A 15,775-nucleotide genomic window follows, 5' to 3' on the forward strand; every position below is an offset into this window, starting at 1 on the left:
TACACTGTAAAGCAACTTCAGTAGTTCCAACTTCAGTATTATTTAATGAATGTATTGTTTCAGTGTTAGTGAAACTTTAGATTGGCACAGACAGTTAATGCGCGCTATGAAGGATATTTTACACACAAGTTCTGATTACCTGCCAAATAGTGACCACGTTTAGGCTAGTATCGCCCTCACACGGTGAAATTTGGAACTGACATTGTCAATTTTGGACCATAGAGCCTACGCTTTAGAATTAGTTATTCCGTTTCCGGTATTGCAGAGCAACATGGCGGCGCCCTGCGCTGCCTGTGTGGCTGAGGATGGAGACGGTCCTGAAATCTTGCAGAATTCGGTTGAAGCATCTGAAAACGAATGCAAGAGGCCACAGTTTGGGACCCGTTTCTTGAAGGACCCGCGTCAAGTTTTTCAACATAATGCCTGGTATGTGTGTACCGACTGTTCCTTGGATTGTTATCAAGAAAAAGGAACACACGGAAAGGAGCTGGTAGCTACAGTAACTATCTAGCTCGAACTCAGTAACGCTTACGGTCCCATTGGCTACCAGTGTCTTCTTTAGACTAGTAGTAGTTTACACAATCCGCGTATGTCTTTCTGACAAATAAGATAAGGTTTGGGAGCCGCGAGTGACCACATGAATGGTGTGCGAGAAAACCGTCGCTCCTATCTTCAGAATGCTTCATGTGTCGTTAATGAGCTGGGTGCGAGTATTTAGCTGGATGTCGGAAAGTCGTAAGAGCTAGATTGCCAATAACTGCTTTTGAATAAACAAGTTGAATCCGAATTCCGTCTCGTCGGAAATAATGCGTATCCTGCAGCTACGGTATCCATTGCTGGAAGGTGACATGAATGCTTATTTTGACAATAGATACGGCTGCTGCGGTATTGATCACACTATCAGCAACACGTGTTTCTCCACTCTTTGGTGTCGTGGTAGTTCATCTCTGATGTACATCCCTTGAAAATGGCTCTTTAAATTAATTTTCTGGAACTGTGGAAACGCCTGAGTTGCAGATTGCTATGATTCCTTGTTAACTGAAATGAAGCGTTTGCTTGTGGAAGTCAATTAGCCCTGTGACTAATAGGCCAAATCTGTACTTTTTTGTAATCAGTTTAAAGACAGAATCATTTAAGTGCATATATTCCGCCATTGATTTTTTGTATGATTTTTTATACAACTTATTTTCTTTCATTGTATAATATTGTGTTATTTCTCTTTTTACTTCATTTTTGTTTCTTTATTTTATTGTCCTTCTCAAAAATCTATTATTTTTATGTGATATGCTTTGGGTTCCAAAAACATTGAATGAAAAGTGGTATTAAAAAAGTCATGCATTTATTTACTACTTCAATTTGTATCTCTTAAAAAGTATGTCTCTCCTGCTCTCCATCCCTCTCTCTCTCTCTCCCTCTCTCTCCCACTCTTTCCCTCCCTCCCTCTCTCTCTCTCTCTCTCTCTCTCAGGGACAATGTTGAATGGACTGAGGAACAGGAGGTGGCAGCTCGGAAGAAGGTTCTAGAGAACAGCCAGCCTCTTCCCTTGGAGAAGCAAGGTCTGTTGGTCACACTCGGTATTTACTAATGCTGGGACCACTTATCAATTTATCGATAGCGCCATGAAACCGATAAGCATGATACCTTATTGTTTTTTTCATGCATAAATAAATGCGTGTGCACACCAGTCGCTGATCCGAACTCCATCAGTTTCTGACAGAATGCGGTTCTGTAACAATCATGGACACGGCTGTGCCAAGAACCTGTCCCTTCCGAAAGGGTGTTCAGTAAGGCAGGACAGACTGTAAACAAACTCAGGTGTGTGACACCAAAGAATGTGGACCCAGGTCTCTTACTGAACCAAAACAAAGATGCTTAGTCGTGGTTATGACAGTGATATTTTTTTATTTGTTTTAGTGACTATGTCAGAAAGCTATTGTCATGGCCATTGTATTTATGTTTGATTGTAAACAACAAAACTTTGGCTTCTCCTTGAGTTAGTAACAAGTTATATTAGTTCGCTCAAGTAACAGTTGTAACAAATGTTATTATTTTAAGAATATTTCTTCTAGTTTCACATGTTTAGTGCTCAACATTTGTTTTTATGATGGGCATTATGGTAGCAAAAACCGAGCTGGTTTCACCTCGAGTTAGTAATGAGTTATATCCATGCTTGTTCGAATAACACAGTTTACCTGCCGGTAGTATTTGCTGCGTTTAATAATTCTTTAACTGAATAGGATATTGTTGAATATTGCTCTGTTGAATACATTTACATTTTAATTAAAATAATAATAATATTATCGACATTTATCGATACTTTTGTCCCATTTTATTGATTCTGTATCGTCTCAGCCCTAGTAGTGTCACCACTGCTGCTCTCGTCTCTCTAGTCCCACAAATATCAGCAGAAGTTTGCTTTGTTTGTATTTGTAAATGGTAAATGGACTGCATTTATATAGCGCTTTTATCCAAAGCGCTTTACAATTGATGCCTCTCATTCACCCATTCACACACCCACTCACACACCAACGGTGAAAGGCTGCCATGCAAGGTACAAATCAGCTCGTTGGGAGCAATTAGGGGTTAGGTGTCTTGCTCAGGAACACGTCGACACGCCCAGGGCGGAGGAGCGAACCAGCAACCCTCCGACTGCCAGACAACTGCTCTTACCTCCTGAGCTATGTCACCCCTTTTGTCCTTTATTCTTGAACTGCAATGATTTTACTGTATAGTTTGATAATTGTAAAATATGCCTTCTGAATATATTAAGTTTCATACAGACCACAATGGTTAGAGTAAGAAAATGCAATTGGTTCATAAAATTAAACGACAGTAATTGCGTTTTGCGTGTTCTCTCTCCCACAGAAGAGTTTGATAGCCGGGCTAATGAGTACTGGAATGACTTTTACAAGATACACGAGAATCGATTCTTCAAAGACCGCCACTGGCTCTTCACGGAGTTCCCTGAACTCGCACCAAACTGCAGGCAGTACCCAAGCTCACAGACAGGGGATGCTGCTGAGCAGGGGCCAAACTATGTGCAGCACCTGAGCTCACAGACAGGGGGCGCTGATAAGGGCACTCGGGGTACTAGCAGTGGTGTTGCCACTCCGGCCCAAACCGACGCCTCCCCCGTTGCAAACGGAGACTTCCCTGGGTCTTCGTCCTCGTACCGTATTCTGGAGGTAAGAGAGTGCGATGGCTGGTCCACCTGTCTATCTCCCTGCCTGTCCCCCTGTCTGTCCCGCTGTCCGTCCCCCTGTCTATCTCCCTGCCTGTCCCCTTGTCTGTCCCGCTGTCCGTCCCCCTGTCTATCTCCCTGCCTGTCCCCCTGTCTGTCCCGCTGTCCGTCCCCCTGTCTGTTCCCCTGCCTGTCTGTCCCCCTGTCCATCCCCCTGCCTGTTCCTCCGTCTGTTCCCCTGCCTGTCCCCCTGTCCATCCCCCTGCCTGTCCACCCGTCTGTCCGTCCCCCTGCCTGTCCCGTGCCTGTCTGTCCCCCCATCTGTTCCCCTGTCTGTTCCCCTGCCTGTCCCCCTGCCTGTCCCCTGTCTGTCCCCTACCTGTCCCCTACCTGTCCCCTGCCTGTCCCCTACCTGTCCCCCGTCCATCCCCCTGCCTGTCCCCTGCCTGTCCCCTGTCTGTCTGTCCTCTGTCTGTCTGTCCCCCTGTTTGCAGACTGCCATTCTAGTGGGGATGTAGCAGTGGCTTGGCCTGTGCAAAAGGAGGATGTCTTTGATCCCTAAGAAACTAAGACTGCCAGTTTGTGTTGGGTGGGACTGAGCTGTAAATCGGTGACGCAGCGTTTCGTGCACTGCGTTATTGCACAGAGGACGGCGTTATCTGATCACCATGCACCCCTCCCAGTGCTGTGCTTGATTTGTTTATCTCTGTGTCCCTCTCCAGGTCGGCTGTGGCGTGGGAAACACGGTTTTTCCCATCCTGAAGACGAACAAGTAAGCCCAGCGCATCCGGGCCTGTGGACTCATTAAGTGCCTGTGTATACACGCTTTACACATTTACAGCCATTATTTAATTCAAGTGCATTCAGATTTCACTTGCTTCACTCACGTGAGTACATTTCAGGAGTGCCATGCAGTACCAGTTCTGTGGAGAAACGATCACTGCAGATCTGTGCTGGTCTTTCTGTCGGAGGGCAGGGCCTGATGTTTTTATCTCTTCCATTTGAAAGTTTACCTTTTGGGAAGTTTCTTTTTATTGGAGGAGTCGTTGCTTTCTGACGCTGTAAAAGCAGGGAGCTGAGCAGAGCCTTTCTCTTCTGGATGGCTCTTTCTCACTGCGAGACTCAAGTGCACTTTAACAAAATATCTCCAAAATATGTGCATCTGCAATCAAAATGTTGAGAGTGTATGCTGATTTGCAGGTGTGGCATAGGGGTATAAACCAAACAGAAAAGAAGCAAACTTAAGAAATACATTGAGAAATTTGACTTTGCAACACAGAAAAATGTGAAATAATCAGTGGGAGTTTTCAGAAAGCACTGCATTTTGAATACTGCCCACCCCTGCTCACAGATGAGTGTTATGTATTGAACAGTAATCCAAGCAATGATGTCACTGCATGGGAAGAGGTCTCCTTAGGAAGGAATTTAACAGAACCAGTTCTCAGTGGAGTCGTCTGTGACTCAGGCCCTGCAGTTCTTCCTTTAAAGAAAGCAGCGGGCAGGTGCTGGATTGTTACATTAAGAGGTACGGTTTGCTTTGTCCTGTGTTGCAGTGATCCCGGCCTGTTCGTGTACTGCTGCGATTTCTCCAGCACGGCGGTGGACCTGGTGAAGGTGAGAGAGGGGCAGGGATCTTACTGGTTCTGATCGCTGCTGACCAGGAATGTCCTGAAAACCGTCCGTCGCTGGGGACTGCAGAGCTGCAAGCGGCATCTTTTAATGTGCGCTACTAAAATATCGGATTTGTCCTTTCAACAAGCGCTCAACAGTCAAAGACACGGTAGTATAGCTGCACCTGCTGCTTTAACTCCACTTGGGAAATAAAATGGAATTGATTTTTTTAAGAACTCATTTTTGTGGAGGTTGAGCTGTACTTACACAGTTATCAGAAAGCGGTTTCTTGGTGAGAGGTGTTTTGCAGTCCATAGAAACTAACCCGGCCCAGGACATTTTTCATAATTCTAAGTCAGTGTTCTAGAACTCCACTGCTTTCAATCACCAGTAGTGATTGTGACATCAACATTAGAATGTTCAGTTAAGAAGATTCTAATCACACATTGGTGATCTAATCTATTAACCATTTGAAAAGTAGGTTTTTTGGAATGTTTTATAATTCAGAATTTAGTGTTCAAGAACTCCATTATTTTCAATTACCAGCAGTGATTGTTACATAAGTACTGGAATGTTCAGTTAACATTTTAATCACATAGTTTTAATCTTTCACCATCAAGGCTTAATATGGCCTTGTTCATGCAGTGCACTGTGGGTAATGGTGAGATGCACCTGTTTTCTCTGCTCCCTCCCCCGCCGTTCCGCCAGTCCAACGCAGAATATGACCCTGCACGCTGTTTCGCTTTCGTCCACGACCTGAGCGAGGAGACCGCCCCCTTCCCCGTCCCCCCGGGGAGTCTGGACGTCATCGTGCTCATCTTTGTGCTCTCCGCCCTCCACCCAGACAAGTGAGCGCCAATCCCGCTGTCGCAAGCACGAAACGCATCAAACATGCACCTGCCATCATATCACAGCTGCCCCACACTGATGCTACCTGCAGCCCCCTGTGTACACTAACACAGCCATCTTCACTAGGCATGTGTGGTTGGCATAAATGTGGAACCAGATCATGTGGCCGTCAGCTCCAGGGCTGAAAAATATTCCCTGCTACTGCATACAGTTAATGAACACAGATATTTACAATCTGTAGTTTTGATGTTATGATATCAGTTTGCAGGCTGACTTGTGTTTGGAACTATGTAGAATAACACTTTTACTTGAACTATACACCATAAAGCCAACATAACATGTAATAAGCGTGATATAACACCTGTTATAAAGAAGTAATGACACCGTATTACATTGCATAACAAACTCGTAACACCAATTGCACAGTTTTGCTAAATGCACAGCATTCGCCATGGTAGTGTTATTACAGTGCAGTGGAAAAAGTATTTGCCCCTTCCTGATTTCCTCTATTACCTAATCACAGTGGTTTCAGATCTTTAAACAAAATGTAATATTAGACAAAGGGAACTTGAGTAAATACAAAACATTTAAAAATGTTATTTCATTTATTTAATGAAAAAAGTTTTCAAACACCCATACCATGCTTATAAGAGTGATGTAGTAAGAGATTATAGTATCAGTGCTGTTCGTCAGAGATTATAGTAACAGCAGTGCTATTGGTCAGAAATGGTAATAGCAGAAGCACTATTGGTCAGTTGATAGCACTAATTATTGGTCACTGTTAATAGAACCAGCAATGTTGTTGGTCATATGTGATATGTGTCAGAGGTGACAGCAGCAGCAGTTCTAATGGTCACAAGTGATAGTAGCAGCAATGCTATTGGTCAAGACAATAGTAGCAGTAATTGTTTTGGACAGAGGGGGAAGAAGCAGCAATGCTATTGGACAGAGGGGAAAGAAGCAGCAATGCTATTGGACAGAGGGGAAAGAAGCAGCAATGCTGTTGGTCAGAGGTGATGGAGCAGTCTCTTCATTCTCTCAGGATGCAGGCGTCCATCAGAAGATTGGCTGAGCTGCTCAAACCTGGTGGTGTTCTGCTTCTCAGAGACTACGGTCGCTACGACATGGCCCAGCTCCGCTTCAAAAAAGGTGCGGTGATTACCAGAAGGTTCTGGGTTTAAATGTCATGTCGAACACACCAGCTCTGTATAAGCAAGGTACTCAACTTCTTGGCCAAAATTGCTTTCCATAAATGCAACTATTTGTACATTTTCTCTTGTCCAGGAAGGTGTTTGTCAGAAAACTTCTACGTCAGAGGGGATGGGACCCGTGTCTTCTTCTTTACCCAAGGTAAAATTCTGCTTTCTGTTTAAAAAAAACAAACCAAAAAAAACTCCATATTCAGGTCCCATTTGATCATTAAGAGAGTAAAACAACAATAACAACCAACTGACAGACAGGCAGACAGCACAACATAATTTTCTATATTCTGGTCCCATATTCCATAATGATGCATTATTCTCCACGCAAGCAAGCTTTTACATGTGACCTCTGTTCACTATAGAGCCATTGTGTGGCTGTAATCATTTTGAAAAAGGCAAATATGCAATTTAATCAAAACATACTACAAATTTCACATTAAACCAAGTAAAGAGTGCACTGTTTGTTATAACACTGGTTAAATATTAAATATTACATAACCTTTTCAAAAGTCCCTTATATTTATTCTTCTAGTGCCAATTGCCATTTTTGATTCACTATTTCTGTTAGTAATAAGTAAGGCAAAACAAAAATGTACTCCTAACAAATAATGTTACAATTTGCTGTTTTATACCATGACATGGGCACTTCATTTATATATTATTAGTTTATGTATTATTTATTTAATTATTAGTTCATTTACAAAGCCTCATCCCTAACTGCAGCTGCAGCCTGTCTGATCACTGCAGCAGCCTCTGTCAGTCTGGAAGGGCTCCACATGAGCTGGCTCATACAGGAAGCACAATAATCCAGGGGCCTTATTCAAGTAATTCAAGTAAAAATAAATAAATAGCATATTGAAACATTAATACAATCATTTTAAAGAACACTTTTTTCCCAATTGGAGGAATACTCACAGTACGCACAGAGTGTGTGTGAGCAGCTGGAGTCAGCGCACCATGAACCAGCTTTGTCTTCTCCTCTTCCAGACGAGCTCCATGACATGTTCACCCTGGCGGGGCTGGAGAAGGTGCAGAACCTAGTGGACCGGCGCCTGCAGGTGAACCGGGGGAAGCAGCTGACCATGTACCGGGTCTGGATCCAGTGCAAGTACCGCAAAGCCTGACCAGAACGGCCCGGAAAACCCTGGAGCCGAAGAGAGGCGCCCGTCCGTACAGCGGACCTGAAGAGAGAGCCTTGAGCCAGGGGTTGGCGGCCATGCCGGTGCAGCGCGATGCGGTCGTAGCGTTTCTGAGACGTTGAGGTTGCAGAACGGAATGTAGTCATGGCTACAGTGACTCAGATGTGATATGAGGTCATTTCTAGCTCCAGGTGAGCAGCTTGGCTCTGAAACATATCTGGGTTTGAACGGTTTGAATGGTTTGAATGGTCTGAAGAGTCTGAAGGATTTGAAGGGTCTGCATTGCAGAAATGCCACAAGGTTAAGGAAATGCACAGGCACGCTAGCTGGAAAAGCACTGGACCTCAACATCTTATTGTGTACATCTCTCAGACTGTTTGCCTTTTCAGTTGTTTCATCCTGATCCACGTGAGGTCATCACTGGCCAAGCAAGGGTGTCATTATAAAAGGATGAATTTTTACCTTCTGAATAAAGACAAAAACAATAAAACCAACCGCTGTCATCTTAGTCATCTGAAATGTGTGTGCTTTCAAACAAGCTGCAACTGCAAATAACTTGCCCACATATGACATTGCATCGCTATAATGGCACACGCTTTATCAACTCTCTATTGACTAATAGTGAATAAAACAGTGATTATACTAAGATAATGCTGTGATTACTCACTATTAGTTTTCTGGGGAAAAATAATTAGCAGACATGAGAAACAATACTGTTTTCATCCATTATCTATACCCGCTCAGCCTGGTCAGGATCGCAAGGGGTGCTGGAGTCTATCCCAGCATGCATTGGGTGAGAGACAGGAATACACCCTGGACAGGTCGCCAATCTACTGCACAAACACATTCACTCACACACTCATACTTATGGGCAATTTAGAGTATTCAGTTCGCCTACCTGCATGTCTTTGGACTGTGGGAGGAAAGCAGGACTTCTTGCTGTGAGGCGACAGTGCTATTCATTGCACCACCATGATGCCCGTTCTGTTTCTGATGCCTGCTAATTACTTTTCCCCAGTATATACTATAATCATTTTGTGACTCAAGGTCAAGACAGTAGAGTGGTATACTTACTGTATTTGTCTGGAGGAGATGCTACAGTACACACACTTTGCTTAGGGATCCTATTGTAATTCAAGAACATAAATAGTACAATTATATGGCATGATTTCCCATGTTTAAAAAAAATTACATGAAGGTGAAATTACTGCTTTTTACAAGTCTTGTATCATGTGATGTGATTATTTTTTTCTTTCTGGGTTTTTTAATATTATTACAGTTTGGACATGTTCTTTCTGGGCCCAGACGTTTTCTATGCGCAATGAAGGATTATTTCAGTCAGCCTCTCAGCTTTACAGTGACTGGTACATTCGGAGGTTTGCGGTCTAAAATAAAAAAACACATTTGACATAGCCCCGAAGCAGCTATGCAGTGGTGTAATGTTTCCAGGGGCTGTACGTACCTTAAAGACAGGGATGCGCTCCAAACACGACCTACACGTACGTACGTTAACACAGGGACTCTCTCCAAACACGACCTACACGTACGTACGTTAACACAGGGACTCTCTCCAAACACAACCTACACGTACGTACGTTAACACAGGGACTCTCTCCAAACACGACCTACACCTTCTGTTTATGTTTTGTTACTTTGAGTTTGTGTGCTCTGCATCGTTAAATATGAAGTGTAAAAGACCATCTGACAGGAAGTTGAGGAGACCGCAGCATTGGCTGCATTTTTTGAAAACGAAAATGGACAGACATTTGTGGCAACTGTGTGCATTTCTGTGTATATGCATATTGTTAAAGATATTAATAAACTTGCGTAAGGTGACTAAGAATGTCTTCCACCTCACAAACATTGCCAAAGTAAGACCATTTGTATCACAGCAGGATGCAGAAAAATTGGTGCATGCTTTCATGACTAGTCTCCTGGATTACTGTAACACACATTATCCGGACCTTTCAAAAAAATCTATCAACAATCTTCCAGCTCATTCAGAATGCAGTGGCCAGAAAGATCATATAAGTCCTGTACTGTCTGCATTACATTGGTTCTCTGTGTCCTCTAGAAGATATTTAAAGGTTCTTTTTTATATACAAAGCTGTAAATAGTTTAGCACATACTTAGATATATGACTGTCATTTTACACTCCAGTCCGTCCCCTAAGTTCCTCCTCTGAGAATGTAAACGTGCCAACAGTTCACCAAGCTGCCTTCTGCTTTTATGGGTCAATAGGATGGAACACATTTCCCAAGGATCTTAGAGTGGCAGATACTGTGGGCAGTTTTAAGAAGCAGCTAAAAACATGTCTTTACCATAGCTTTTAATTAAAATAGTAAAATAAAATTATATTTCTCAATTATTTTATTTCTATTTTATGATCTAAATCTTATCCTTGTTATATAGCCTATTCTTATGTATTTTATTTGTTATCTATTTTATTATCTTGTGGTTTATTATATACCCCCTTTCCACCCATTATTATTATTATTATTATTATTGTTGTTGTTGTTGTTGTCACTTCAAAAGGAGACGTACAGATGGTTTTGTGTGTTTGGCAGCATTTTGAAAGCTTCCCATGGTCTTAGATGTTTTGTTTTGGATACCGTCTGTTTGCATGAAGGACTCCTGCACCTGTCAGCCTCCTCCATCATCCGTCCTTTTCCCACCAAAACTAGTAATTGAACAAAGAAGAAACAATGGCACCTGCCCAGAGGCCTGGAGGCAGTCCTGTACTTGGTCACCTTGCTCTCAGCCAGTGGGGGGGGGGGGGGGGGGGGGGGGGGGGCTGGCCTGGTAGTCATGCTGCGATTTGTTTCTGTTTCTTCATTTGGACACACCTCTGCACCAGACAACGTACACTAGGTGAGGGTCCCAATCTTACCATTATATACACACAGTTAATCTCTGGAGGGTATTATCAACATACAAGCTGTATTGGAGTTCTCTGAATTGCATTTTCTTGTTGTATGTTCGCTGTAGTAATGAAGTGCTTTGAAACACTAGTGTTGGCCTTTCTGAACCTCCATGCTACTCACTGCATTATAAGCCAGTATCTAATATAGTAGCACATGCAGAATCTGCAGCATAGATGTGTGATTAGTATGTCAAGGAATGAACGTTTTGAAGATGACGCAACAATAATCACCTTGGTAAATATTTTCTGCTGCTGTCTTATCATTAATCATTAATATTAAAGGAGACCACATCAGTTAAATAAATAGTAAATTATTATTTATAATCAACTGAGGGTGGAAATCCTTCCAATTTAATTGACTAACTTAATATTGAACATTAAATGATATAGGCCTAGTTGATAGCACTAAGGCTATATCAGCCTTCTGAGTATGTTAAATTAAACGAGTGGCCTAAAATGGGGATTGAAGTAAGTTAAGTTTTTTTTAACACTTTCACAACAAACCGATATTGTTGCTACCAATTGAAAATATTAACTGTATAGCTGACAACTATAAACATTTCTCTGAAATAAGTCCTGAATTGATGTGATTGGATAATATTAATAATAAACAAATAAAATGGTTTTACTAGGTGGTAGCCTATATGTGTAAGAATTAATTGGGTTGACATCCGTATAGAATATGTTGCAAAATGCACAGATGTTGGGTAACTGGCTGTATTATGATTGTAAATAATAAAACGATATCGCTTCATAGCATACTTCCCTTTCCCCCATATGAAAAACACTTTTTTCAGCATTCCCCCTCTGTACACCCACTGCACTGCGCTGACTGTTTCAATAGTGCTGACATCCAGCTACCTGCACTATGCACCATTCACCATTCACTCTTTTCCTAGTTCTTACTCTTATGTACAGGCATATTTGTCATTGGTAGTATTGTCCCGAGTAAAATTCCTTGTATATAATCATACTTGGCTATAAAACGTTATTTATCTATACCAGCCACGGTAAAGATAATTAGAAACTTCTGTAAATAACTAAAATATACTTCACTGCACATAAAAACTGTTGGCCAGTTGAAAACATACACTAAAAGTGAAAAAAAGAAGAAGTTTAAACTCCAGAAAGTGAACAATCCTATTAACTGTAATGTGCCTTGCCTCCTTTCTGGCAATACATTAAAGGGATGATGCACTTTCTGGAGTTCGTAGTGAATGTGTTTCATTGGTCCAGACAGATTTAGTATGGGTGACTTCATGTTTATACTTATACAGACATAGATAGGTTAGGCTTTACAATAGTGGATATCACTATCACTTTAGATCAGTGGTCTCCAACCCTGGTCCTGGAGAGCTACAGGGTCTGCTGGTTTCGGTTTTCACCTTAAAATCAGTGCCAAAGAGACCCAAGTCACCAGGTGAGTTGAGTTAACTGTGTAATCAACTGCTCTAATTGATTTGTGAAGTGCAGAGTCACTATGAAAACCAGCAGACTCTGTCGCTCTCCAGGACCAAGGTTGGAGACCACTGCTTTAGATGCTGGCTTTACAATAGTGGATATCAGATTATTTGGGGATTTATGGTTTAAAGCAAGAAAATACACTTCAAGTAACTTCAAAGCAGCTTGTAGATGGACATTGTGCAACCATAAGTATACATAATTTATATGCGTGCGACCAATTATTCTTTAAAAAAACATGTTTTAATCTTATTTTCTGTGAGTTTGCGCTTCTTGAGAACTGAGAAGGAAAGACGTGCTGGAACTATAACTGATTTTTTTGTTTGGAAATGTGAAAAAAATGCTATAAAAATGGAACGGAAACATAATATTACTAGAAAAGCTGCTTTGGAGTTACTTTGAAGTGTATTCTTTAAACCACAAACCCCAAATGTACTGATACCCACCATTGTAATGCCAGCAGCTCAATCTGAAATTTCAGTGTAAAAAATATCCTAACTGAGTAAATCAGAAAGACTGAGATAATAGGCTATAGCCTTGCCCTAGCCTACAAAAACTCCAGAAAGTGAACTTTAAGTTAAACCTTCGGAACATTATTAATGTGAAAATGCCAGGTGTATGTTTCATTACATCAGTCTTAAATCTTAGTCAACTTCCCTTCATTGTATTTTGCAAAGATTATGAGGTGTCTGTTAATTTTTGCTGTTGACTAAAGAAAGCAGAATGTCTCTAGGCTTGGAGGTTTCATTATGGCATTTAACCTGGTTCTGGTCAAACTGCCCCTTTGCAGAAGGGTAATGGGGGGGGCTTGTTTAATAGTGATTATTACTGTGGTGATGATGAGTGGTCATGTCTGCAGTAGGACCCCGACCACGGTCCCAAAATTTAAGTCCAGCTCTCACATTGGTGCAGATGCAAAAAACATGTTTTAATCTTATTTTCTGTGAGTTTGCGCTTCTTGAGAACTGAGAAGGAAAGACGTGCTGGAACTATAACTGATTTTTTTGTTTGGAAATGTGAAAAAAATGCTATAAAAATGGAACGGAAACATAATATTACTGGAAAAGCTGCTTTGGAGTTACTTTGAAGTGTATTCTTTAAACCACAAACCCCAAATGTACTGATACCCACCATTGTAATGCCAGCAGCTCAATCTGAAATTTCAGTGTAAAAAATATCCTAACTGAGTAAATCAGAAAGACTGAGATAATAGGCTATAGCCTTGCCCTAGCCTACAAAAACTCCAGAAAGTGAACTTTAAGTTAAACCTTCGGAACATTATTAATGTGAAAATGCCAGGTGTATGTTTCATTACATCAGTCTTAAATCTTAGTCAACTTCCCTTCATTGTATTTTGCAAAGATTATGAGGTGTCTGTTAATTTTTGCTGTTGACTAAAGAAAGCAGAATGTCTCTAGGCTTGGAGGTTTCATTATGGCATTTAACCTGGTTCTGGTCAAACTGCCCCTTTGCAGAAGGGTAATGGGGGGGGCTTGTTTAATAGTGATTATTACTGTGGTGATGATGAGTGGTCATGTCTGCAGTAGGACCCCGACCACGGTCCCAAAATTTAAGTCCAGCTCTCACATTGGTGCAGATCCTAGACAGCCAGGGCAGGCGTGGTGAGGGGAAAAGGCCAGCACAATCTCACGAGAAACGATGAGATTTACCGATTATTGTTTACATTGTTTTTTAAAAATCGAGAACCGAACCGAATCGATCCGGATTAATCTGAATTAACTGGAACCGGGCCATTTCCGCAGCACGTTCCTGCGACTGGAGGTGAGAGGTGTGCAGAACTTTGCACGCCAAGGGAACACACCTTCTCCCGACTGGACGGAATCTTGAAACCGAACCGGACCCACCAGAGGGCAATGAAAAGCACAACTGGGTAGCCAAACTGGGTCAGCGTTTTAATTTCCCCCGGCCAAGTGAAAGTCAAAGGAGATGGGCAGCTAGTGTTCGCTACCTATTGTTCGATGTTGCCTGTGTGGAGGGGTGCACTGGTACCCTAAAAGAAGAAAGACGATAAAGCCCGGGGTTACCCGTGCAGGGGGAGAGGGAGTTAGGTTTAGGAAACCCCGAGGATAACCAGGCCCCAAGCATCCGAGAAACTGGGCCGCAGCCTCTGTGGCTCGACTCTGAACTTCAACATAGGTTGAGAACGGGGATTCGGACGAGGCCTCGTGAGGCAGTGTCGGGACAGACCGGGATGGTGATTGGAGACCAGGGATAGCAGAGAAGACACCTCTCGGGCCCTTGAAAATCGACATCACCACTGCAGGTAAACAAAGTGAGGTAACATTAGCTCACTAGAGTTGGTGAATTACGACTACATATAGCTAGCAGCCACTCTTATGTTGGGGACGTCCAACAGGAATCTCTGAAATGTGATGTTGTCTAACGGTTAGCTTGCATGTGAGGCTGCTTGTACTAGCTATCATGAGTAGCCTATGATAACATTATCTAGCTAGTTAAATTAGCTAGCAATAGGAGTGAGTGGGTAGCTATAACGCTAAGTATCTTAGCTTTGTGTCGGGTTTGTACTTTGTGGTAGCTTGTTCCCGAGCTAACGCTTGTGAGCTATGTTGAAAGTGAAATGATATGCCAGCCAGCTTCAGCCTACTTCGCTTGAACTACCTTGCTTCATTGCAGACTAGCTACAAGCATAGCTCGATAGAGCACTAATTCGGTAGCTAATTTAGCTTGCTTGTCAGACAGAGGGCATGGTTTAGACTGGCTAGGTAGTGAGTAGCTAAGTTCGAAACTTAGCTTGCCACCCCGACGTTAACATTGGCTAGGTAGCTAGTTGTTGATCTGTGTATTTTAAGTTTATAGCTCTGCCTACCTTTGCTAACATTTAATTTTGTGATCGTTCCCCATCGCACTGTTAAAATATTGTATTTGTTGGCTAGTCTAGTTGTTTGATAGATCGACATTTAAGGTGTGTAACTTTGCCAACAGGAGAAGTATATTTAACTGAATAGGCCAGTTTAAGCTGTAGTCGTTAGCAAGGTTTAGCTGGTTCGGCTTAGTTGTTTTGGTTCGAAAGTACTGAAACGTTGAGAATGCATTTTAAATAGTCTAGCTATGCACGTTTGGTGGTAGTTGGCTATACTAGCTTGGAAGGAGCTGAGATAGAAGTATTTAAAAAAGGTAAAATGCTGAAGTCAAAATATCGCAGTACTGTGAGCTATCTCGGAATCAAGCAGCAACTTATGACAGGTATGAGCAGTTTAAGTTGCATAGCTCCGTTTTAGATGGGTAATGGTTGTTAGTTTCCTTGTCAGAAAGTTTCATTTTTGGATAATACACTTAACGTTAGTTGCACTTTAACTGATAGTTATGTACGCACTTGAACACAGTAGAAAGCTGGCGCTACAGTAACTTGTCAAATATAACAAGCTAA

The 15,775-nt window shown here is 42.1% G+C and overlaps 2 protein-coding genes across 6 annotated transcripts in view; both read left to right on the forward strand.

Annotated features, from left to right (window-relative positions):
• The first annotated feature begins 257 nt into the window (after positions 1 to 257).
• mettl2a (methyltransferase like 2A) lies at positions 258 to 8,485 on the forward strand. The gene is made up of 9 exons (XM_035396959.1): positions 258 to 426; positions 1,468 to 1,556; positions 2,866 to 3,185; positions 3,904 to 3,953; positions 4,735 to 4,795; positions 5,501 to 5,640; positions 6,684 to 6,790; positions 6,926 to 6,991; positions 7,831 to 8,485. The coding sequence occupies exons 1-9, from the start codon at positions 272 to 274 to the stop codon at positions 7,965 to 7,967; spliced, it is 1,125 nt and encodes a 374-aa protein (XP_035252850.1). The 5' UTR covers positions 258 to 271; the 3' UTR covers positions 7,968 to 8,485.
• A 5,393-nt stretch (positions 8,486 to 13,878) lies between these two features.
• LOC118216803 (serine/threonine-protein kinase tousled-like 2) overlaps positions 13,879 to 15,775 on the forward strand; it is a 40,224-nt gene continuing 38,327 nt past the window's right edge. For 2 of the 5 annotated variants that reach the window (XM_035398309.1, XM_035398310.1), the window contains exon 1: positions 13,879 to 14,650. Coding sequence is in view for 3 of the 5 variants with exons in the window: in XM_035398307.1 (XP_035254198.1) it covers positions 15,528 to 15,591 (64 nt within the window). In the remaining 2 variants the exon portion in view is untranslated. Of the gene's footprint in view, positions 14,651 to 14,769; positions 15,592 to 15,775 lie in introns of those variants that run through there. The other 3 variants (XM_035398305.1, XM_035398306.1, XM_035398307.1) reach the window with 2 other exon arrangements.

The sequence above is a fragment of the Anguilla anguilla genome, chromosome 17, assembly GCF_013347855.1.
Source record: "Anguilla anguilla isolate fAngAng1 chromosome 17, fAngAng1.pri, whole genome shotgun sequence".
In the NCBI taxonomy this organism is placed as follows: Eukaryota; Metazoa; Chordata; class Actinopteri; order Anguilliformes; family Anguillidae; genus Anguilla; species Anguilla anguilla.